The following is a 25,632-nucleotide window of genomic DNA, read 5'->3' as shown; positions in this document are numbered from 1 at the left end:
TTACTACCTAGATCGGACTCCTACTACCGCTAGATCGGACTCCACTACTAGATCAGGACTCATACTTACAGGGATCAGAACTCCTACAACCTAGATCAGCACTCCTACTACCTAGATCAGCACTCCTACTACCCTAGATCAGGACTCCTACTACCTAGATCAGCAGCTCTCCATACTACCTAGATCAGGACTCCTACTACCTAGATCAGCACTCCTACTACTAGATCAGCACTCCTAGACTAGATCAGCACTCCTACTACCTAGATCAGGACTCCTACTACCTAGATCAGGACTCCTACTACCTAGATCAGCACTCACGACCTAGATCAGGACTCCTACAGCTCCGGTATGCTTTATAAATACAGTCCTGAACACACGTAAACACAAATGAGCTTTTTCATGAACATGAAAGCCATAGCAGTCTATTTATAGCATGTGCAGACTCCTTTTCGTGCTGAGCACTGTAAGCAGAAAGAGTCTGCGATATCCGCTTATGTTTACATGATTGACACATCTGTGTCATGCCTATTTATTCATTCATTCCATTTACTTTATCCAGACCTCTGTCCTGAACCTCTAATTGAATAAGTGATTGTGAGACATTGACAAGCCTATCATATTACTGCTAAGCAGGTATTAAGCAAACATCTTAGAGCGTTATGATTTAGCCGCTGAAAATTGTATCACTGATGTTCAATACGGCTAAATTAGGATTCGAATTAGGAAGGGAGTAGGTGATGTTGTGTGTTGTGTTGCCAACTCAGATTAAACAGCAGCAGGCAGGTAGGCTGTCAAAGGTTAACCCCCCACACCTTCTCTCTCACCTCTTTCTCTCTCGCTCTCCCCGCTCCCCTATCACTTTTCTCTCCCTTTCTGTTTCAATGCCCTCTATTTTCTATCTCCCTCCCTCTCTCCCTTCTTCTGCTCTCTCTCCCTGCATCCTCTCCCCTCTTTCCTTCTCCTTCCACCCTCCCTCCTCCTCCTACCTCTCTCTCTCTATCCAAGCATCCCCCCTCTTTCTCCTCCCTCCTTCTTCCTCTCCATCCTCCATCCCGCTCCTCAATTCCCTCCTCCTCTCTCTCTCTCCCCTCCATCCTCCCCAGTCAGTCCAGTTCTCCGGGGAACGTCCAGGCCCTGCTGACTGCCACTGTTGTTCATACAATAGATGAACTGTGTGCTGGTGTTATTCCTAAATAATACAAACGGCCTTCCCCCATCCATCCACACTCCCAAGTGGCCTGCTAGCTAGGCCATCAGCGTGGCTGTGTAGTCCAGCATAGGCCGGGGAAGGTCTGTTAATAAGCAGGACAGTGTGCTGAACCCGCTGCTGCCACTGTTGTCACTAAACAAGCCTGGGATTGTTGTGGTGATAAGAGACAGTGACAGTGAGATTAACCGAGGCAATGGACTCTGAGAAGGTGAGGGGATGTCTTCACTGTCACACACGCACACGCACACGCACTGCCACGTACACACACACACACACACAAACACACAATTATAACACACACACATTCCGCCTGTTGCACTCTGTTTTGGACCCCAAATAAAGGCCACCAGCACCATTGGCAGAGCTGAATGCTACTGATGCACCCACCCTCAAGTGTCCCCTCCTCCTTCCTTGATTACATAAACAAGACCCTCAGTGAATACAAACACATTCTTAGAAGTGAGCTCAAATACAAACACATTCTTAGAAGTGAGCTCCAATACAAACACATTCTTAGAAGTGAGCTCCAATATAAACCACATTCTTAGAAGTGAGCTCCAATAACAACAGCATTCTTAGAAGTGAGCTCCAATATAAACACCATTCTTAGAAGTGAGCTCCAATACAAAACACATTCTTAGAAGTGAGCTCCAATATAAACACATTCTTAGAAGTGAGCTCCAATATAAACACATTCTTAGAAGTGAGCTCCAATAAAACACATTCTTAGAAGTGAGCTCCAATATAAACACATTCTTAGAAGTTGAGCTCCAATACAAACACAATTCTTAGAAGTGAGCTCCAATACAAACACATTCTTGAAGTGAGCTCCATACAACACATTCTTAGAAGTGAGCTCCAATAAAACCACATTCTTAGAAGTGAGCTCCAATATAACACATTCTTAGAAGTGAGCTCCAATACAAACACACTTCTTAGAAGTGAGCTCCAATACAAACACATTCTTAGAAGTGAGCTCCAATACATACACATTCTTTAGAAGTGAGCTCCATTGTTGTGTTAGGACATCGGTGGTGAGCTTATCTGGTCATGTAAGATTTGTTGGACATCTATTATCATCAGCAGGGAAGGATTGGCCATAGGGCAAATACTGCAAATGCAAGATGGACTGACCATTATAATAATTATTTGGAAAATAACGGGGGCCTAGGAGTGAAAAAGAATTGCCATTTTGTGATAGAAATGCCCAGTCCTATTTCTGGTCCCATCTCGTGGACAAGCTGAGTCAGCAGAGGCCTGGTTGATGAACTCTTTCCAGTGTGTCTTTCCTCCATCTTCTGACTGTCTAAAGTCTGTCTGTCTGAACCAGAAATAAATGCTAAAACCCCCTTTTTACAACCATAAAAGCCAGCATAAAGTATATGAAACAGTGGACATCAGATTCAAAATATCGGTCGCGACTGCAAAATGTGACATAACCACGTAGCACCAACTGTAGTCAACCACCATAGCATTCTCTCAGTTACCGCAGAACTGAATCATGTGTAAATTTGGTCAGATATGTTTACGTAGATGTCTGATTTCCATAGACTCAACATGGACAATACTGACATGCATGAACACCACATGCATAAGAGTATTCCTGTCATAATATACACTATGAAATTAACTCCTTGTGTTGTCTTACGGGTCCAAAAATGACCCGCACTATGTTAAAAGCAGAGAAAATGCCTAAATTATATTTTGTTAACTTACATTTTGATGGACTTTTTCTAGCGTGACCACAACATTAGAAAAAGTGAACAATGCCTTTGTTCTATTCCAATGAAAGCTGTACACCCCAGGGTCAAAGATTGTCTTATGGTCATTTTTTGACCAGGCAGTTCTAAAATCTTTCACACCACAAAAACGCAAAGCACAACACACAAAATGAGAAATTGTAGATTAGTGTGTACTGATTGACACTCAGCCAAGAAGCTTCCTGAAGGGTAAGATCACCATGGTGACACAGTCTTAGAAGAACAAGTATCTGGCTCCCCCTGAGCACTCCTCGCAACAAGGGGGAGAGGACGGCCTTGCTCCCGATCAGGGAGTTTGCGCTTCACCTTTCCATTTGGCAGCTGGTAAGGTTTCCCACTCACTTAAGTTTTCTTACCTTTGTTCTAAAGAAGCGCAAAAGAGTTGTCGCTGGCTCTCCTAGCAAGCCTGCTTTGGTCTGAATAGAGACTATGGCTAGAGTATCAGTAGTCGTATGAAGGATGCGGGTGATTTCCACATGCCCTCATCAGGAGCAATCACGAACAAAAAGGCGTACAAGGCTGCTCAACTCTTGTGAGCATAGAGTGTAGTGGGAATCTAGACGCGTGACAGCGAGCGCATGCTATCTGTCTCGTCGTCCTCTGGTCCTCTGTCACATGAGGCTACAGTAAGACTGATGACGTGTGCATAGCGAATGCCTTCATGATATGGAAAGATCCACCCTACCTGGTGCCTGATCGCGGCAACAGAGAGGTGGGTTCTTGGAGCAGCTGGAAGGCACTTGTATCCACACATTCAGAAGGCAGCGCCTCCCGCACAGCAGCTCTGCAGCGCTTGTTGAAAGCTGTTCAGGGGGGCTGATTTGTCTGATTCCACCTGAAGCTTGTTGGCTGGGGCAGCAAGAGGAGGAGATGCCAATTCTCCCCCCAAAGAAGGATTAAAATACATTCACTATGTGCTGCAACTGTGAGAAATCTCTGCAAAGTCCAGCAACCACATTGCGTACTGTTCTTACATGTGCTAATTGAGTTATGTGTATGTTCTTCACATTTTTTGTTTTGTATCTATTATCTTATTTTATTCTTATTTAAAATTGTTGTTGTTTGTACACCTTGTGGCGTGGGGGCATGGTTAAAAAGGGGAGAAGACTAGTATTTTGTCAGTTGACATTCCTCATTGTACAGTATATAAGAAATATCAACTATTTGCCCAAAAAGTTCAAGACTGTTATTGTTTTACCTTCAATAAATATGGCATTTCAAAACTAGTTTTCTTGCCCATTTCTGCAACTTTCTTAGGCTATTACAAGTGCTATCTCTTGCTAAAAAATGTACGTTTACACCCACAACGCAGTACTTAGCACTAATAATAGAAGTAATAATAACCTCTACTTTCAGTAAAGAAAACAATTATGACAGGTGGGTAATCAAATAGCTGGTTGGGGTTTCCACTAAATTAAATGCAGTCTTCTGCTATGTGAAGAGGGAAACCACGATATTGACAAAGTTTGTGATGAATGACAGGTTGTTTCTTTCATGAAAGAATAGATTTGCGGTTTAAAATTCAATTAAGCTGCTTTAATTGAGGTGTTTAGTGAAGGCGGGTCATTTTTAACCCTTAGACAACAGGGAGTCTACAGAATGTTAAGCTACACAAGGTTAAAAGTACATTCTATTAATGCGTGTAATAACTGATCAAATAATACAGTCTTGGTCGTCATGATTAACCAATGAAGATAATGGGCCAAGTTGATGTGGGCCCTTACTTTAGTGCACTTTCAAACTTTATAATTTCTCTTGAAATGCATTCATTAACTTGTGCTGAGATGTCAGCAATGGCCAATCACCAAGGTATGCCAGATAACTACATGAACATAATGTTTCGTCCGACATTGCCATGTCACACCACTAAAGATCCGGGCTCTTCAGCTTTTCCACTGCACTGGTATCCCAACAAGGTGGACACAGTGCACGTAAACATACAGACCACGACCGTATATTTCTTCCTCCTTAACCTGAGAGTGTAAGTAGTGCAGTGTAGAGCCACAGCGCGATAAAGGTCCTTCTTCCAGGGCCCTCCATTAGTGGTATCCTATTCCTCTGAGGAGTTAGTAGTCTGCTCTGGAAAGCAGACTGTGACAGTAAAGGAAGGGGGTATAGGGAGGGAGGGGAACTGAACTGTGGTGAGCAACATTTGCCAGGTGAATAAGAGGAGCCAGCCACAGGGAGTGCTGATCTAGGTTGTAGGAGTGCTGATCTAGGTAGTAGGAGTCCTGATCTAGGTCGTAGGAGTGCTGATCTAGGTAGTAGGAGTCCTGATTTGGGATCAGGTCCTCCTGTCCGTATAATCGTATCTGTCACGCCTACGGGGTGTTCTAGGTTATATATTTCTATGTTGGTGCTCTTGCTATGGTTCCCAATTAGAGGCAGCTGATGTTCGTTGTCTCTAATTGGGGATCATACTTAAGGGTTCCCTGTTCCCACCTGCTTTGTGGGATATTTTTTTATTTTATTTATTTATTATTATTTATTTATTTTGAGTCAGTGCATGTAGCCCCTCATTACTGCACGGTTGTTGTTAGTTTCTTGGTTTGTTTTAAGTTTCACTAAAAATAAAGATGTGGAACTCCAATCACGCTGCGCCTTGGTCCGTCTGTCCACACGATCGTGACAGTATCTCTTTCGTATCACTTTCGTATCTCTTACCCTTAGATGCTTTATGAATACGGGTCTAGATTGAATACATGTGCGAGGTGTTTACACAACTCTCACCCCCAGAAACATATAGAGACTAGGTACATCTAGAATGGAACGCTAATCAGTCAGGACAAACATTGCAGTATTTTTTTAAATATTTTTTTTTACTGACTTTATCATCCCTATGGGGAAATTTTGTTGCAGCATCATGTACATGTTTAAAGTGGTGTTTAAATATAGTAGCCAACAAATTAAAAATACAAAGTTCCCAACAGTTACATACAGTATATACCAATGAAAGAGACTAATCTGCTAGCCTTACCAAGTGAATAGGAACATTAGCCTGTTTAGGAGGGATATCACACCTGGCACAAATGATTGTCTAGTTGTTGTGTTTTTCCTGCTGAGGGGTGCCCTATACCTGCGCCCAGAGGGGAATAGTTCAAAGTCCGGGTACAGGGGGTGGCTTGGGTCTAAAATGATTTTGTGAGCCTGCTGAGGGCCCTGACCTTAAAGATCTGATCCAAGCCTGTCTGTTTGACTCCAAGTACCTTTATGTGGTGATAATCCCTCTCAGCATATTTTTCTGGATGACAACAAACAATACAAAAAGTTAAAATACTCTCAATTGAAAGATTTGTATAACAGAGTCAGTATAGTACAGTCAACATTAAAAGATCCCAGCTTTCTGAGAAAGTACAGTCTCTGCTGATGCATTGAGTAGATCAGGTCTGTACATTTACTCTACTGAAGCTTATTGTCCAAGAGGACACAAAGATATTTGTTGTCCTCTACAATCTCTATGTTCTGACCTCTGATAGATGTTGCAGAGGTGGGTGTTGTTCGCTTCCTGAAGTCTATGCACATCTCTTTGGTCTTGTTGGTATTGAGGACCAAGTGTGATTTGTCACACCACTCTACAAGGTCATCTAGGACCGGGCCATGATGTTCCTCGTCATCATGCAACAGGCTGATCAAGGCACTGTCATCAGCGGACTTAATGAGGTATCTGTCAGGATGGGAACTAGTACAACTATTAGTGTACAAGATGTACAGGAGTGGGGACAAAACACATCCCTGAGGAGAGCCTGTGTTGGTTATTATTGCGTGTATATTATGTCCGACCACGTGGGGATCCCACCTTGACCCGCCTGTTGACCTCTGCGCCCTCAGGAGTCCAACAAGCCACAAAACCAGTCCCCCATTAAGGGAGTCCCTTATGAGTCATCCTGTGCCAGACATGTAGGGCTGTGGATTGTGTTGAAGCAGAAATAGTCAACATCCATTGGGATTTAGCACCTCTACCATGTCTATAGACTATGTTGAGGAGAGTAAGAATGGCACCATCAAACTCCTTCTGCTGGGTTGATGGGTACTGAAACGCGGTTGAGGACCTTCGGGTGGCGCTGAGATTATGACTTAACGGGTAGGAAACACAGTGGCCCAAGACATGAACAGAGTCACTCTGAGATTATTTTGTTAAACGTTTCTTTCTGTCTGTTATACCTCACTCTTATAAGCTCCTCCCTCCTCTTCAACTCTGTCTCTCCCGCCTCTATCATACTCTATCCTCTCCTCCCCTCCCTCTATCTATTGCATACTTCTATTTCATATCTCTCCTCCCCTACCTCTATCATACTCTGGCTCTCCTCCCCCTTCTCTAGTCATACTCTGTCTCTGCCTCTCCTCTATCATACTCTATCTCTCCTCCCCCTTCTCTATCATACTCTGTCTCTTCCCCTCCTCTTATCATACTCTATATCTCCGCCCCTCTCTATCATACTCTTGTCTTCTCCTCTCCTCTATCATACTCTATCTTCTCTCCTCCCTCCTCTATTGATACTTGTCTCTCCCCCCTCCTCTATCATACTCTCGCTCCTCCCCTTCTCTATCATACCTCTCTCCTGCCCCTCTATCAATAACTCTATCTGTCTCCTCCCCTCCTCTATCATACTCTCTCTCCTTCCCTCTCTAGCATACTCTGTTCTCTCCTCCCCTCCTGCTATCATGATTCTGTCTCTCCTCCCCTTCCTCTATCATACTTACTCTCCTCCCCTCCTCTATCATTTTACTCTATCTCTCCTCCCCTCCTCTATCAATACTCTATCTCCTCCCTTGGTTGAGACCTTTCCGGTGGCGCTGAGGATATTCCGCCTTAACGGGTAGGAAACACAGTGCCCCAAGACAATGAACAGGTCACTCTGAGATTATTTTTAAAACGTTCTTCTTTCTGTATACCTCACTCTAGTATCTCCTCCACCTCTCTATCATACTGCTGTCTCTCCTCTCCTCTTTATCATACTCTATCGTCTTCCTCCCCTCCTCTATGATACTCTGTCTCTCCCCTTCTCTATCATAACTCAATTTCCTCCCTCCTCTTATCATACTCTGTCTCTCCTCTCCTCTATCATATCTATCTCTCTCTCCTCATGTTACTCTGTCTCTCCTCCCTCCTCTTATATACTCTCTCTCACCCCCCTTCTCATATTCATACTCTGTCATCTCCTCCCTCTATTCATACTCTATCTCTCCTCCCCCTCTATCATACTCTCTCTCCTTCCCTTCTCTGATCATACTCTGTCTCCCTCCCTCCTCTATCAATATTCATGTCTCTCCTCCCCTCCTCTATCATACTCTGTCTCTTCCTCCTTCTCCTATCATACTCTGCTCTCCTCCCCTCTATCATACTCTCTCTCCTCCCCTTCTCTATCGATACTCTCTCTCCCCCCTCTATCATACTCTATCTTCCTTCCCCTCCTCTATCATACTCTATCCTTTCTCCCCCCTCCTCTATTCAACATCTACCTCTCTCACCTCCTCTATCAACTCTATCTCTCCCCTCCCTCCTCTATCATACTCTATCTCTCCTCTCCTCATGATACTCTATCTCTCCTCCCTCCCTCTATATACTCTTCTCTCTCCTCCCTTCTCTTCATACTTCTCTCTCCTCCTCCTCTATCAACTCTGTCTCTCCTCCTCATCACTCTCATCCCTCACTACTCATCATCTCTCTTTCCCTCCTCTATCAACTCTATCTCTCCTCCCTCCTCTATCCATTACTCTTCTCTCCCCCTCTATCAATACTCTATCCTCCTTCCCCTCTACTGATACTCTGTCTCTCCTCCCCTCCTCTATCGATACTCATCCTCCTCCCTTCTCTATCGATACTCTCATCCTCCTCCCCTCTATATCTACCTACACTATCTTCCCTCTCATCCTACTCTCTTTCCTCCTCTATCATACTCCTCTCCTCTCCTCTTCTCTATCATACTCGTCTCTCCTCCCCTTGTTCCTCCTATTCGATACTCTATTCTTCTCCCTCCCCCCGTCCCATCAATTACCTGTCCTCTCCTTCCCTTCTATCTCATACATCTGATCTTCCTCCTTCCTACCATCTACATACTCTCTCTCCTCTCCATCGTTACCTTCTTAATCGATTACTCGTCTCTTCCTCCCTTTTCTATCATACTCTGTCTCTCTCTCCCTGCCTCGTATCATACTCGTATCTCTCCTTCCCTCCTCTATCATATCCTATCTCTCCTCCCTGCCTCTATCAATACTCTATCTCTCCTCCCTCTCTATCAACTCTATCTCCTTCCCCTTCATCATACTCTGTCTCTCCCTTCCCTCTCTATCATACTTATCTCTCCTCCCTCCTTATCATACTCTATCTCTCCCCTCTCTTATCATTACTCTGTCTCACTCCCTTCTCTATCATACTCTTGTCTCTCCTCCCCTCCGCCTCCTATCATACTCTGTCTTCCCCCCCCTCTATCATACTCCTCTCCTCCCCTTCCCTCCTCATCTCATACTCTGTCTCTCCTTCCCTCCTTATTCATACTTCTGATCTCTCCTCCCTCCTCTATCTACTTCTCCCTTCCCTCTCTATCATACTCTGTCCTCCCTTCCTTCCCTCTCTATATCATACTCTATCTCTCTCTATCATATCTGTCTCTCTCCCTTCTCTATCATACTCTGTCTCTCCCCTTCCTTCCCTACCCTATAATTGCTCTGTCTCTCCCCTTCCTTCCCTCTATCATACTCTGGTCTCTCCCCCTTCCTTCCCTCCTCTATAATGCTCTGTCTCTCCCCTTCCTTTCCCTCTATCATACTTCTGTCTCCCCTTCCCTCTCTATCATACTCTGTTCTCCCCTTCCTTCCCTTCTAACATTACTCTGTCTCTCCCCTTCCTTCCCTTCTAACATACTCTGTCTCTCCCCTTCCCTCCTTCTATCATACTCTCTCCTTCCCTCCTCTATCATACTTCTGTCTCTTCCCCTTCCTCCCTCTATCAGCTTCTGTCTCACCCCTTTCCTCCCCTCCTCTATAATGCTGTCTCACCCCTTCCTCCCCCTCTATAATGCTCTGTCTCACCCTTCCTCCCTGCCTCTATAAGCTTCTGTCTCACCCGCTTCCCCCCTCCTTCTACTAATGCTCTGTCTCACCGCCTTTCCCGCTTCCTCTATAATGCTCTCTCTCACCCCTTCCCTCTCTATAAATGCTCTGTCTCACCGCCTTCCTTCCCTCCTCTATAATGCCTCTGTCTCACCCCTTATCCCCCCACTCCTCTATACATGCCTGTTCACCCCTTCCTCCCTAGCTACCTGCATGAATCTTCAGCTAGACAAGATAGACGGCACGGCTCATCCTATGGCGGCGTCTCGTGTAAAAATTATAGTATGAATGTTGCCTGTCTCACCTCCCACTGTCCTTCCCTCGGCCATGATCGACCCTTGCCTTCATAATGCTCGCGTCGAGCCGAACGCTTACCTCCCATGCCATAGAATAGCGATCGATTAAATCGATAGTCCCTTCTGCTTCGTCGCTACCCCGCCTGCCCTCCCCTACGGTTTCCACCCTCTATAATGCCTCTGTCTCACCCCTTCCTCCCCATATCTACAATGGCTCTTGTCATACACCCTTCCCCCCCTCCTCTATAAATGCTCTCTTCACCCTCCCCCGCGTCCTCGTATAATGCTCGTCTCACCCCTTACCTTCCCTGACCTCTATAATGCTCTGTCTCACCCTCTTCCTCCCCTCCTCTATAATGCTCTGTTCTCACCTCCTTCCCCCTTCTATAATGCTTTGTCTCACCCCCCTTCCCTCCTCCTAAATTGCTCTGTCTCCCCTTTCCCCCTCCTGCTTATAATGCTCTGTCTCACCCCTCCCACCTCCTACTTAGATGCTTTGTCTCACCCCTCCCTCCTTTATAATGCTCTCTTCACCCCTTCCCCACTCTCCTCTATAATATGCCTCGTCTCACCCCTTCCTCCCCTCCTCTATATGCTCTGTCTCACCCCTTCCCAACCTACCTCTATAATGCATTTGTCTCACGCCCTTCCTCCCCTCCCTATAATTGACTCTCTCTCACCCCTTCCCCTCCTCTTATAATGCTCTGCTCACCCCTTCCCAACCTCCTCTATAATGACTTCTGTCTCACACTTCCCTGTCCTCTATAATGCTCTCTCTCACCCCTTCCCCCTCCTTTATTAATGCTCTGTCTCACCCCTTCCACCCCTCTCTATAATGCTCTGTCTCACCCTCTCCTCCCGCTCCTCTTATAACTGCTCTTGTTTTCACCCCTTCCCCCCTTATAATGCTCTGTCTCACCCCTCCTCCCCTCTCTATAATGCTCTGTCTCACCCTTCCTCCTCCTCTATTAATTGCTCTGGGCTCCACCCTTCCTCCCCCCTCTCTATAAGCTCTGTCTCACCTTCCCCCTCCTCGTATAATGCTTTGTCTCACCCCTCCCCTCCTCTATAATGCTCTTCTCAACCCCTTCCTCCACTCCTCTATTCATGCTCTGTCATCACCCCTTCCTTCCCCTCCTCTATCATGCTCTCTCTCACCCCTTCCTCCCCTCCTCTATCATGCTCTGTCTCACCCCTTCCTCCCCTCCTCTATAATGCTCTGTCTCACCCCTTCCTTCCCTCCATCCTCAGAAGTAAACTCAGAGATCGTCCATATTCCGTCCGTGCTCCATGGCGTCAAAGGGAAGTCCCTCCTCCTTTCCGTGGAGACTTACTTCCGATTGGAGGACGTTGAGATCCAGGGCAGCTGGTACCAGACCCGGCCAGGGGGCCCCAAAACCCTGCTGGTGACATTCCACAACCACACAGTCATCATGCTGGCCTCGATGAGACACAGGAACCGCTACTTTTTCCAGCCCCCCAACGCCTCTCTCCTGATCCCCAGACTGGACGAGGCGGCGGAGGGAGACTATCACCTGGACCTGGACATTCACTTCCCCCAGAGACAGGAGCTCGTCCGGGCCGAGAGGACTGTCCACGTCACCGTCGATGGTGAGTTAGTGGACACCAGAGAATCTTATCTGTCAGTCTGTATTGTCCTTTGAAGATTTATTAAAGCAATATAAAAGACATATTAAGAGGGTAAGAAATATATTTATTTTAGCCTTTTAAAATCAAATCAAATCAAATTGTATTCGTCACACGCGCCGAATACAACTGGTGTAGACCTTACTGTGAAATGCTTACTTACAAGCCCTTAACCAACAATGCAGTTCAAGAAATAGAGTTAAGAAAATATTTACTAAATAAACTAAAGTAAAAAATAAAATAAAAAGGAACACAATAAAATAACAATAACTAGGTGTTACGGCTGTCGTCGGAATGAGACCAAGGTGCAGCGTGGTAGGTGTACATTTTGAATTTATTAAACGAACACCAAAAAAAACAAGAAAGATAAACGACACGCAAAGTATTGTAGCGCTAAACCAGCAACTAACAAAAAAACAAGATCCCACAACAGAAAGTGGGAAAAAGGGCTGCCTAAGTATGATTCCCAATCAGAAACAACGATAGACAGCTGCCTCTGACTGGGTTCCTTTAGTAACTAGGTTCCTTCAGTAACTAGGTTAATTAAGTAACTAGGTTCCTTCAGTAACTAGGTTCCTTCAGTAACTAGGTTAATTAAGTAACTAGGTTCCTTCAGTAACTAGGTTCCTTCAGTAACTAGGTTCCTTCAGTAACTAGGATAATTAAGTAACTACAAAGATATGTACTTTTGTGGCTTGCTTGGCTGCACTTAATATGTGCCTATCATCATCCTACTGTTTCATCTCTCCCCTTCTCCAGTACCTGTGTCCACTCCAGTTATCCAGAAGACACCATCTTCTACAGTTGTTGAGGACAAGGAGAACGTGACGTGGACCTGTAGGGTGGAGAACGGAACCAGGGTCCAGTACCAGTGGCTGAGGAACAACATGCCCCTAGATGCTAGTGATCGCCATCAGTTTTCCCAGGACAACTCTACTCTGGTGATAAGCCCTGTGAGGAAGAAGGACATTGGACAGTACCGCTGCCTGGCCAGGAACCACATCAGCCAGAGACAGAGCCACACCCTGGACCTCAGTGTCTTCTGTAAGTACTGAAGTTCTGTCTATAACAGCACATTACTGTAGTTCTGTCTATAATATCACATTACTGTAGTTATGTCTATAATAGCACATTACTGTAGTTCTGTCTATAACAAAACATTACTGCAGTTCTGTCTATAACAACACATTACTGTAGTTCTGTCTTTAACAGAACATTACTGTAGTTCTGTCTTTAACAGAACAACATTTACTGTAGTTCTGTCTATAACAGCACATTACTGTGTTCTGTCTTTAACAGAACATTACTGTAGTTCTGTCTTTAACAGAACAACTGTAGTTCTGTCTTAACAGACATTACTGTATTCTGTCTATAACAGCACATTACTGTTAGTTCTGTCTATGACAGAACATTACTGTAGGTCTGTCTTTAACAGCACTACTGTAGTTCTGTCTATAACAGCACATTACTGTAGTTCTGTCTATAACAGCACATTACTGTAGTTCTGTCTATGACAGAACTTACTGTAGGTCTGTCTTTAACAGCACATTACTGTAGTGTTCTGTCTATAACAGCACATTACTGTAGTTCTGTCTATAACAGAACATTACTGTAGTTCTGTCTATAAACTGCACATTACTGTAGTTCTGTCTATAACAGCACATTTACTGTAGTTCTGTCTGTCTGTCTACATCGCTGTAGGTCTGTCTAAAACAGCACATTACTATAGTTCTGTCCTTAACAGCACATTACTGTATTTCTGTCTATTACTGCACGTTATACATTATATTTTTGGTCATTTAACAGATACTCTTATCCAGAGCGACTTACAGGAGCAATTAGTGTTCAGTGCCATGCTCAAGGGCACAGCAACAGATTTTTACCTAGTCGGCTCGTGATTCAAACTAGCAACCTTTCAATTACCTCGCCCAACGGTCTTAACCACTAGGCTACTTGCCACCACTATAAAAATGTTGTACAAATGTCTCAGACAGACAACTACTTCACAGGCAACTACGTCTCATAAAACTACTTCACAAACAACTACGTCTCATACAACTACTTCACAGACAACCACGTCTCATAAAACTACTTCACAGACAACTACGTCTCATACAACTACTTCACAGACAACTACGTCTCATACAACACTTCACAGACAACTACGTCTCATACAACTACTTCACAGACAACTACGTCTCATACAACTACTTCACAGACAACTACGTCTCATACAACTACTTCACAGACAACTACGTCTCATACAACTACTTCACAGACAACTACGTCTCATACAACTACTTCACAGACAACTACCTCATACAACTACTTCACAGACAACTACGTCTCATACAACTACTTCACAGACAACTAAGTCTCATACAACTACGTCTCATAAAATTACTTCACAGACAACTATGTCTCATACAACTACTTCACAGACAACTACGTCTCATACAACTACTTCACAGACAAACTACGTCTCATACAACTACTTCACAGACAACTACGTCTCATACAACTACTTCACAGACACTACGTCTCATACAACTACTCACAGAAAACTACGTCTCATACAACTACTTCACAGACAACTAAGTCTCATACAACTACTCGTCTCATAAAAATTACTTCACAGACAACTATGTCTCATACAACTACATCTCATAAAACTACGTCTCATACAACATGGGTCACAATAGAACATAATGTTTGTTATTCATGAGCTAGTCAATGCAGAATACATGTAAAAATTAATAAATAAGAGCCTGGGGAAAGAACTTAATGACTCAACTTCCCGCACTGTATTTTCCACATTTTACAGAAGTGTAAAGACTTCCATCCTCCTGGCCTTCTATGAGTAATACCAGTATGTAAATTCAAACGATAAGAGAGCTCAGTGAGGTCTGAAAACAGAAGTGACTGAAATTTGCATGGGACTCTGACAGAGGCCCACTGTTCTGTGGCGATACTATCATGTCAGTACTGCAGTATCGCTATCGGGCCTCCGTTAGGTTAAGGAAACCAGGCTGGTTGTGGCAGGTTTGGAGGTTAGCCGACGTGGAAGGATACTGTTGACATATGTTCAGACATTAACCCACTCTACAGTTGAAAACAAGACAACAAATGTTGTAGTAGGCCAATTTGCAGTCCAATTATGCTAAATGCATTTGCTAATGGTTGTATGTTGAGATGCAGTCAGAGGAAAGGGATTTAATAGATGGAACTTCTTTGCCTTAACATCTTATATTTTTTAGATAAATATATTTTATTTAGGTTTTTAGACAATAGACCATAGACATAGACAAAATATAACAGACAACTGAACATTTCACAGACAGGGATCCACTAAAGTGGCGCAGCTGTCTAAGCCACTGTATCTCAGTGCTTGAGGCATCATTACAGACACCCTGGTTCAAATCCAGGCTGTATCACAACTGGCTGTGATTGGGAATCCCATAGGGCAGTGTGCAATTGACCCAGTGTCGTCTGGGTTTGGCTGATGTAGGCCGTCATTGTAAATAAGAACTTGTTCTTAACTGACTTGACTAGTTCAATATTGGTGGAGTCCTTCAGAGATGGTTGTCCTTCTGGAAGGTTCTCCCCCATCTCCACAAAGTAACTCTGGAGCTCTGTCAGAGTGACCATTGGGTTCTTGGTCAAGGCCCTTCTTCCCTGATTGCTCAGTTTGGCCGGGCGGGCGGGCAGCTCCAGGAAGAGTATTGGTGGTTCCAAACTTCTCCATTTAAGAATGATGGAGGCCACTGTTCTTGGTGACCTTCAATGCTGCAGAAATGGGTTGGTACCCTTACCCAGATCTGTGCCTCGTCACAATCCTGTCTCAGAGCTCTACTGACAATTCCTTTGACCTCATGGCTTGGTTTTCGCTCTGACTTACACTGTTAACTGTGGGACCTTATATAGACAGATGTGAGCCTTTCCAAATCATGTCCAATCAATTGAATTTACCACAGGTAGACTCCAGTCAAGTTGTAGAAACAGCTCAATGATGATCAATGGAAACAGGATGCGCCTGAGCTCAATTTTCGAGTCTCATAGCAAAAAGTCTGAGTACTTATATAAATAAGGTATTTCTGTTCTTATATTTTGAATACATTTGCAAAAACTTTGAAAAACTTGTTTTTGCTTTGTCGTTATGCGGTATTGTGTGTAGATTGCTGAGGATTTTCATTTATTTAATCCATTTTATAATAAGGCTGTAACGTAAAAAAATGTGGAAAAAATCAAGGGGTCTGAATACTTTCTGAAGGCACTGTATGTCTTGTAACCTGATTTGTAGTGGTGAAGAGCCCAATGCTGCCTCACAATAGGATGACATGTTTGGTCATTTAATGACATTCTGAATATATATGTATCTTTTTTAGAATTATAATTTTTTTACCCCTTTTTCTCCCCAGTTTCGTGGTATCCTATTGGTAGTTACAGTCTTGTCCCATCGCTGCAACTCCCGTACGGACTCGGAAGAGGCGAAGGTCGAGAGCCATGTCGAGAGCCATGACCCTGCCAAGCTGCACTGCTTCTTGACACACTGTTCGCTCAGTCCGGAAGCCAGCCGCACCAATGTGTCGGAGGAAACACTGTACAATTGGCGACGGCGTCAGCATGCATGCGCCAAACTCTCCCCTAACCCGGACGACACTGTCCCAATTGTGCGCCGCCTCATGGGTCTCCTGGTCGCGGCCAGATGCACACAGCCCGGGATCGAACTCGGGTCTGTAGTGACGCCTTAAGCACTGTAATGCAGTGCCTCAGACTGCTGCGTCATTTAGGAGGCCCTGACATTCTGAATTATTGCTAATAAAACAATTTATCCTAGCTGCCAAAGGATCCTAGCTTTCCACAGTCCCAATAGAGCTTGAAGTCGATCATAAAACTATGTTCCCAGGGGCCGGTTTGTGACAATATGAACCACTCTAATATCTCCCAGATGGCCCCTACAACCTGGCTGTGAAGTCTGACCATGGTCTGCGAACTGGAGAGGTCTTCACAGTGAACCCTGGTGAGCTGGTGTTCTTCGACTGTCAGGCCGACTCCAACCCTCCCAACAGCTGTATGTGGATCTCTAAGACCAACAACGCCACTGAGGTCATCACTGTGGGACTGCGCCTGGAGGTCACCTCCTACAAACTGGCCCAGGCCGAGGAGTTCCTGTGTAGGGCGTTTAACAATGTGACCCAGAAGCAGGACGAGACCCAGTTCACCCTGGTGGTGGCCAGCCTGGGGACAGGTGGGTAGAGCTGGCCTGGGGTGCTGGAGGGAGCGTAGGAGGGCTTGGGAACACACACACACACAGCCCTGGGGTGCTGGCATAGCGTAGGTGGAACTGGGAATCAGGTCTGAGTACACACTGTGCACATTATCATGCCATAAGGTACCAAGGTGAAGACCTACATTTGTAACCTACGTAGTTTATAAAGTATGACTTTTCTAATTATGAGCAGTAACCTTGCTTGCTGAGAGTCCAAATGAAAGGTACATTTAGAACAGAGCCCGTTAATCCACCCACACAAGGTGAATCATAAATATTGTATTTCTCCTTAGTTGCCAAGTCCTGGTCACTCTGGCCTGTGTAAAAGTCCACTGGCTCTATGGGAGAGTAAACAGAGAAAAATAACAGCTGGTCTCATTGTTGACCATGTTTTACTGCATGTGTGGAGTTTCTATGCGTAGGTGGTTTCAGGCTCCAAATTGAAAAAGATACACATAATCTTGGCTACTGTATAGCAAATAACGCTGCAAATATATATATCCTATTAAGAATGATCTAAAAAGTCGATGAACAAACTAAACACACTAACTGTCCACCAGGTCTGGGTTGACAGGTTTACTCTCACCTTGGACTCTTCTCAAATTCGTACAATTTTGTCAGTAAACCATCAGGGCCGGTTTCCCAGTCACAGATTATGCCTATTCCGTAACTAACAACCATTCTCAATAGCAGAGCTTCTTAGTCCAGGACTGGGCTTAATCTGTGTCTGGGAAACCGGCCCTGTTTAAAGTTTTGACATTTTACTCTGACTGTAACAAAACAAACTTTGTTTATACAGTGTTTTTCAATGACAGATTAACAAAGTTCCACTCAAAATTAATAAAAGGACTACAGAAGATAGAGACAGAAAAATTGAGATGGAAAACAAAATAGCTATATAAAATCATACATTAGACGATAGTTTTAGAAAAGTGGATTTTGAGGAGCGGTTTTTAAAGAGGCACTGATTCTGCAAGAGTTTATGGTTGTTCTCTTTCATTTGTAGGAAAGGAGAGATATGTCCAGGAGAGCAGATCATTCTCTCCTCTGGCTGCCATCACTCTGTCCTGTCTGTTCATTAGCTGTATGTTACTGGTCTACTTCAGAAGGAGTTGTCATCATCCCAAGAGAGGTAAATGTTATGGTTACATTCATTATGACTTAGGGTGATAGCAGCAACTGTAAACACAGTAGAAACTAGACACTACTGTAGCTACTAGACACTACTGTAGAAACTAGACACAACTGTAGAAACTAGACACTACTGTAGAAACTAGACATTACAGTAGACACTACAGTAGACACTAGACAATATTGAAGATAATAGACACTGCAGTAGACATTTGACACTGCAGTAGACACTATGCACTACCTACTGTAGACACTATACACTACAGTAGACACTACAGTAGACACTAGGCACTACATTAGACACTACAGTAGACACTGTTGTAGATACTAGACACTAGACACTACAGTAGACACTAGACCTTACTGTAGACACTACAGACACTACAGTAGACACTTGACATTACAGTAGACACTATGCACTACCTACTGTAGCCACTATACACTACAGTAGACACTACAGTATACACTAGGCACTACACTAAACACTACAGTAGACACTGCTGTAGATACTAGACACTAGACACTACAGTAGACACTAGACACTACTGTAGACACTATACACTACAATAGACACTACAGTAGACACTAGGCACTACAGTAGACACTACTGTAGATAGTAGACACTAGACACTACAGTAGACACTAGAGACTACTGTAGACACTAGACACTACAATAGACACTACAGTAGACAAGAGACACTACAGTAGACACTAGGCACTACCGTAGACACTACAGTAGACACTAGGCACTACAGTAGACACTAGGCACTACAGTAGACACTAGACACTACTGTAGACACTAAACACTACAACAGACACTACAGTAGACACTAGGCGCTTACAGTAGAACACTACTCTAGATACTATACACTAGACACTACAGTAGACACTAGACACTATAGCTAGACACTAGACACTGCAGTAGACACCACAGTAAACACTAGACACTACAGTAGACACTACTCTAAGATACTATACACTAGACACTACAGTAGACCACTAGACACTATAGTAGACACTAGACACTATAGTAGACACTAGACACTACAGTAGACACTACAGTAGACACTAGGCACTAGCAGTAGACACACTAGCACTACAGTAGACACTAAACACTACAGTAGACACTAGGCACTACAGTAGACACTACTCTAGATACTATACACTAGACACTACAGTAGACACTAGACACTATATTCGACACTAGACACTACAGTAGAGACTACAGTAGACACTAGACACTACTTATAGACATAAGACACTACAGTAGAGACTACAGTAGACACTAGACACTACTATAGACACTAGACACGACAGTAGCCACTACAGTGACACTAGACACTACAGTAGACACTACAGACACTACTGTAGACACTAGACACTACTATAGACACTACAGACACTACTGTAGACACTAGGACACTACAGTAGACACTACAGACACTACTGTAGACACTAGATCCTACAATAACACAGACCTCACTGTAACACCTAGACACTACAGTAGACCTATAACATTACAGTAGACACTACAGTAGACACTAGACAATATTGAAGACAATATACACTGCAGTAGACACTTGACACTGCATTAGGACACTATGCACTACCTACTTAGACACTATACACTTCAGTAGACACTGCTGTAGATACTAAGACACTACAGTAGAACACTAAACACTACTGTAGACACTCGACACTACACAGTAGACACAACAGTAGACACTAGACACTACAGTAGACCACTGAACACTACTGTAGCACTTAGACACTACAGTAGACACTAGACACACAGTGACACTAGACACTACAGTAGACACTACAGTAGACACTAGGACACTACATTAGACATTACAGTAGACACTAGACACTACATTAGACACTACAGTAGACACTAGACACTACATTAGACACTACAGTAGACACTAGACACTACAGTAGACACTAGATTGTGTTAACTGTACAGTACATGCCAATCATCTGCTAATGTTACAGTATGTCAAACTCAAACAGCATCTGTGGCAAAATGACATGTTTTTCTGAGGAAAGGCATTCAACTTAAAACATCCTGAAATCTTGCCTGTAGGGTAAAATACAAATAGTTGTTGTTATTAAAGAGTAAAAGATGTCATATTAAAACCTCTACTGTTCCTTTTACAGTTCTCATGAACATCTATAACAGGTAAGACCATTACTGATCAGTGCTTACACATGAATAAAGATAACCTCTGTCTAGGTAGCCTACCTACAGTAAATGGGTTTAATTAAAATGACTTTGCCTCTCCCATGCAGACCTTTGACAGAACAGAGACGCCCACACCGTTCGGGTAAGTTTCCTCTCTGCACCTGCAATGTTTACCTTATACCCTTACGTTCCTGCCTGTTGTTAGGCAGTGTCGTGTACATAGCCCTAGACAAACAATACTCCTCATAAACCCTTCACTAACATAGAACATTTACAGTAATCATACTTGTTTGTCTTATGCAGGCGTATTAGCCCATAAACTCGGTTGCTGATCTCTTCATGTTTTAGTTGGATCTGTCTGTGCTTTAGTGAACTGAGTTCAATACATTTAACTATGGTGGGGCGGTATTCAGTTTTCCCCAAACCAAAAGTGACACGTCCTAAATAAAATAACCTACTAGGAAGGAACAAGAAACAGGAAGTAAATAGAGAGGACACTACATTGACACCAAAAAGTCTATCAGGTGAACTACATTGTACTTGCAGGTCATGAGGATGCAACGGAAGACTTTGGCATCTATGAGTTTGTCTCTATACCTGGGAAAATGGAATCTACACAGGTATGTTGTACGTCTTGCAACAATGCAGCTTTGTACAATAGGCCTAGTTTTCTGTAGGCACACCTCTTTGATATTGTAGTGAGCCTCATTAATGAGCCCACACTAGGCTACCTAGCGTGTGACAGGGAGCCTAGCGATTAAGAGCGTTGGGCTAGTAACCAAACATTTGCTGGTTCGAAACCAAGAGCCGACTAGGCAAGGCACTTAACCCTAACTGCTCCTGTAAATCTCTATGGATAAGAGTGTCTGCTAAATCATTAAAATGTAAATGTGCAACCTCCCCATAAAGTGAACTGTATTGGAGGAATGCTTAACGTGTTTTCCTTTCACACATGTGACCCAGGTTCTATTCCCACTCCCTCCATTTGCCATAACATATAGTGTCCCTGAATGTGTTGTTTGTTTTCATTTCCCAGGCATCCAGCAGATCTCTGGCACACCTAGAGTCTGTCCAGGATTTGCATACCACCATCTATGATGTCATCAGGCACATCCCTGAAACTCCCACGCTGGCTGCTCAGAGTCTGCTGGGAAAGCAGTGTGAAGGTTAACCAGAGACCAGAGTATCCCAAATTGCATCCCAAATTGAACTATTTTTCCCTATATAAGAATATATATATCCCGAGTGTCGCAGCGGTCTAAGGCACTGCATCTCAGTGCTAGAGGCGTCACTACAGACCCTGGTTCGATCCCGGGCTGTATCACAACCGGCTGTGATCGGGAGTCCCATTGGGCGGCGCACAATTGGCCCAGCATCATCCAGGTTAGGGGAGGGTTTGGCCTGGGTAGGCCGTCATTGTAAAATAATTATTTGTTCTTATCCTACTTGCCTAGTTAAATAAAGATTAAATAAAAATACAAAAATTTGTGCACTACTAGAGGCGGCAAGTAGTGTTAAGAGCATTGGGCCAATAACTGAAAGGTTGCTGGGTTGAATCCCCAAGCTAAATAATCTGCAATGTGCCATTGAGCAAGGCACTTAACCCTCTGGCACAGTTTCAACATCCTACTTAATATTTTCTAATAATTATTTAAATTGAAAGAACAAGAGCTCATAAATATTTTTTCTCTCTTCAAATTCTATATTTATTCAATGTGCTATTTCAAGCTGCCTCTGGAAGTGGGCAAGAATATTTGGATGAAGGAATTATCACATTGCATGTGAGATACTGTCTGATGGAGGTGTTGTATAACATTATTTTTCAGCATGTAAGTACAACATCTGCTCTACACTGTACTTACTTTATTGTTTTGTTTTGAAAGAAATTACATTTTATTTTAGTGAATATGTTATGAGTCCTATCTTCCTGTCTTTTTCTGAATGTAGCAATTTTGTTGATCTTGACATTGCCAAGTACACTCCACCGGAGTGTGAAATGCCAGATGTGTTGTTGCCTGTCTGCAGAGTATTGTACAGTTTCCACTTACAGATATGCACTTTTTGTATTTGAATAAAGATTTATAACAATTTGAATAGCTTGATTCAATAATTAACTGTATGATAAATGTTTTCTGCCTCCCATAACGTCTAAAATGAATAACTTTAGTGATGTCAGATGTGTTGTGAACGGTTGTCCGTTATTCTGGTGGTGAATGCAGTGCTATTTAGTTGTGTCACTGGTCTGATCAGGTCTAGTCTGTTCTAGTTTGTTCTGGTCTAGTCTGTTCTGGTTTGGTGAGAGAGAGGGAACGACAGAAGGAGAGTTCAGCGTGTGGTACTGTGCCTTCCACCTGCTCCTGCTGACTCCTAGTCACGAATAGTTTATGTATGTGTGTGTGGGAGGGAGGGTTGAGTGGAGAGTGAGTGAGTGAATCTTAATTTAGATGCATGACTCAAGCAAAAGCAGACCAACTGCAAGAATACCATCAGCTGTGTCAAATGTGTTAGTTTATCCCCAAAATGTGCTGGAGAGTTGGTCCTAGATAAAACTGATACTACTTTCCTTGTAGAAACACTGGGAGGATTTACATTTTGAGCCTGACCGTGGGCAAAATATTGACTAAATGCATTCAGCATTTAGAGTGTATTTTATGATGACGGCTCCTGGTAGGGAGACCATCTGTCTCTCTCTATGTTTTACGGGAGGATCCACTCTATTCAGCTGCATAACAAACAACACTGGTGCCTGGAGGCAGCACCTCTCCTCACCTTCATTTGACAGGGAAATAGCCAGTGGTGTGATTAAGCAGGAGCAGGAACTAGACTAAGTTACTCCCTGTGTTGTTTTAAACCAGGCTGTACTCCACCAGGTAGTAGGCCCAGTGTTTGGTGCTTGAGATGACATCATCCTTAGTTTATGAAACAAAACTGTTTTGGATGTAGTTCATTAAATAGCTATGTATGATGTGTTATAATACCCCCCTGAAGTAACCCCATGATTTTTTAAACATTAGGGGTCCTTGCTATGCACATAGCAATTAAATTACTATTCTATTTAATGAATTGTAGGAAGATAGGCTACATGATCAACAATTTGCTGCATTATGTGATAGGCCACACACACACACACACACCTATTTTCTGCCTTTTGACAAGTGCCTCTTTCCAAAGGACAGGACCACATCACTTACAGTAGTAGAGTATCCCACTACTGCCATCTATTGTTCTCAGATGAAGTTGCAGGAGACAAATAAAACCACAGGAAAGGGGAAAGGGGGCTACCTAGTCAGTTGTCTAACTGAATGTATTCAACTGAAATGTGTCTTCCGCATTTAACCCAATCCATCTGAATCAGAGAGGTGCGGGGGGCTGCCATTATCAACATCCACATCCGGGGAACAGGAATGGAGACATGATAGTATAAGTGGCTTTCATAAATTTAAATGGCCTGATTCCAATAAAAGGTTTATTACATGTATATTTTTTATGAATCCGTGGGTAGCATTAACTTTTACTCTGCTGGGACTACATTCAATAAACAACGCAATATAAATGTTTTGGGGACAAACATTTCATTAGTAAAGGACAAGTGAATTATTTTGTTTAAATGACAAAACTACATGTTTGACAGTTTTTGACAACATGTGGTAAAAACAGGAACATGTATTTTAAATTGCCATCACGTCACGCTTTGTAGTTTTCACTAGTTACCACAGCAACAAAGTTAAAATGGGGTATATTGTAAAAATGTATTAAAACAAAAATGTGCTTTTTGGTCTTAATTTAATGTTAGGGTTAGGCATAAGGTTAGCGGTGTGGTTAATGTTAGGGTTAAGGTTAGGTTTAAAATCCCATTTTAAGAAGAATCATTTTAGAAATAGGCAGGATTTATGACTTTGTGGCTGTGGGAACTAGTGATGATCGCTTTGTAGTACCCATTGAACTACACTTCCCAAATATAACAAATAGTCACATGATAGAAAAATAACATGGCCTCTCTCTCAGAGAGCCGGAGCTGAATCGTTGACAGTAACTTTATAATCTAAAATTAACCAATAATCTTTTGGACAAAACAATTATTTCACGATGCAAAAGATAAAGTCACTTATGGCCCGGCAGGTAAGTCCCCCGAAAATTCACCTGTCGATCTCATCGCACTGGCTGTAGGCAGCATGCTAGCCAGGTAACGTTAGTTAGCTACTAGTAGCTTACAGTTGACATCTGATCCGATAACAATGTGCTTTATAACGATGATCTTGGTCAATTTAAATAACAGAACAAGATCTCAGTTTAGATGGATATTGCTTTCTCATCGAAAGAGGAAACACGATAGCTGGCTCGCTACAAATCTGCATTCGTGCTCAGACGTTTCATTAGCCAGCAGCAATGAGAGGGCAAAACAACGGATAGGGAAGTGGGTAGATATGGAAGTTCTCACCTTGTAATGTTAGCGTACTAGTACCCAGCATAACGTTACGAGGCCTATCAGTTACAGGCATTCTTGAGATCTGTATCTTGTTACTCAATAGCTAGCTACAATGCATTCGGAAAGTATTCAGACACCTTGACTTTTTTCCACATTTTGTTACGTTACAGCCTTATTTTAAAATGCAATGTACACGCAATAACCCATAATAATAAAACGAAAACAGGTTTTTAGAAATTTATTCAGACCCTTTGCTATGAGACTCGAAATTGAGTTCAGGTGCATCCTGTTTCCATTGATCAACCTTGAGATGTTTCTACAAATAAAGGACTCTCAGACCATGAGAAACAAGATTCTCTGGTCTGATGAAACCAAGATTGAACTCTTTGGACTGAATGCCAAGCGTCACATCTGGAGGAAACCTGTCACCATCCCTACGGTGAAGCATGGTGGTGGCAGCATCATGCTGTGGGGATGTTTTCTAGCAGCAGGGACTGGGAGACTAGTCAGGATCGAGGGAAAGATGAATGGAGCAAAGTAAAGAGAGATCCTTGATGCAAACCTGCTCAGGACCTCAGACTGGGGCGAAGGTTCACCTTCCAACAGGACAACGACCCTAAGCACACACCCAAGACAGCGCAGGACTGGCTTCGGGACA

General features: G+C 43.3%; 2 protein-coding genes across 2 annotated transcripts in view; both read left to right on the top strand.

Annotated features, from left to right (window-relative positions):
- Positions 1-22,642, top strand: part of LOC111954735 (HEPACAM family member 2) — a 27,310-nt gene extending 4,668 nt beyond the window's left edge. The window contains exons 2-9 of the mRNA XM_023974632.2: positions 11,568-11,927; positions 12,723-13,007; positions 16,912-17,211; positions 18,239-18,364; positions 20,524-20,545; positions 20,656-20,690; positions 21,095-21,168; positions 21,585-22,642. Of these exons, the coding sequence (XP_023830400.1) occupies positions 11,568-11,927; positions 12,723-13,007; positions 16,912-17,211; positions 18,239-18,364; positions 20,524-20,545; positions 20,656-20,690; positions 21,095-21,168; positions 21,585-21,719 (1,337 nt within the window). The 3' untranslated portion in view covers positions 21,720-22,642. The remainder of the gene's footprint in view (positions 1-11,567; positions 11,928-12,722; positions 13,008-16,911; positions 17,212-18,238; positions 18,365-20,523; positions 20,546-20,655; positions 20,691-21,094; positions 21,169-21,584) is intronic.
- A 1,880-nt stretch (positions 22,643-24,522) lies between these two features.
- Positions 24,523-25,632, top strand: part of LOC111954776 (VPS50 subunit of EARP/GARPII complex) — a 66,184-nt gene continuing 65,074 nt past the window's right edge. The window contains exon 1 of the mRNA XM_023974691.2: positions 24,523-24,667. Coding sequence (XP_023830459.2) covers positions 24,635-24,667 — 33 coding nt within the window. The 5' untranslated portion in view covers positions 24,523-24,634. The remainder of the gene's footprint in view (positions 24,668-25,632) is intronic.

Source organism: Salvelinus sp. IW2-2015, linkage group LG30 (assembly GCF_002910315.2).
Source record: "Salvelinus sp. IW2-2015 linkage group LG30, ASM291031v2, whole genome shotgun sequence".
Lineage (NCBI taxonomy): Eukaryota > Metazoa > Chordata > Actinopteri > Salmoniformes > Salmonidae > Salvelinus > Salvelinus sp. IW2-2015.
The sequence above is the reverse complement of the archived record's forward strand: the minus strand, read 5'-3'. Positions and strand labels throughout refer to the sequence as shown.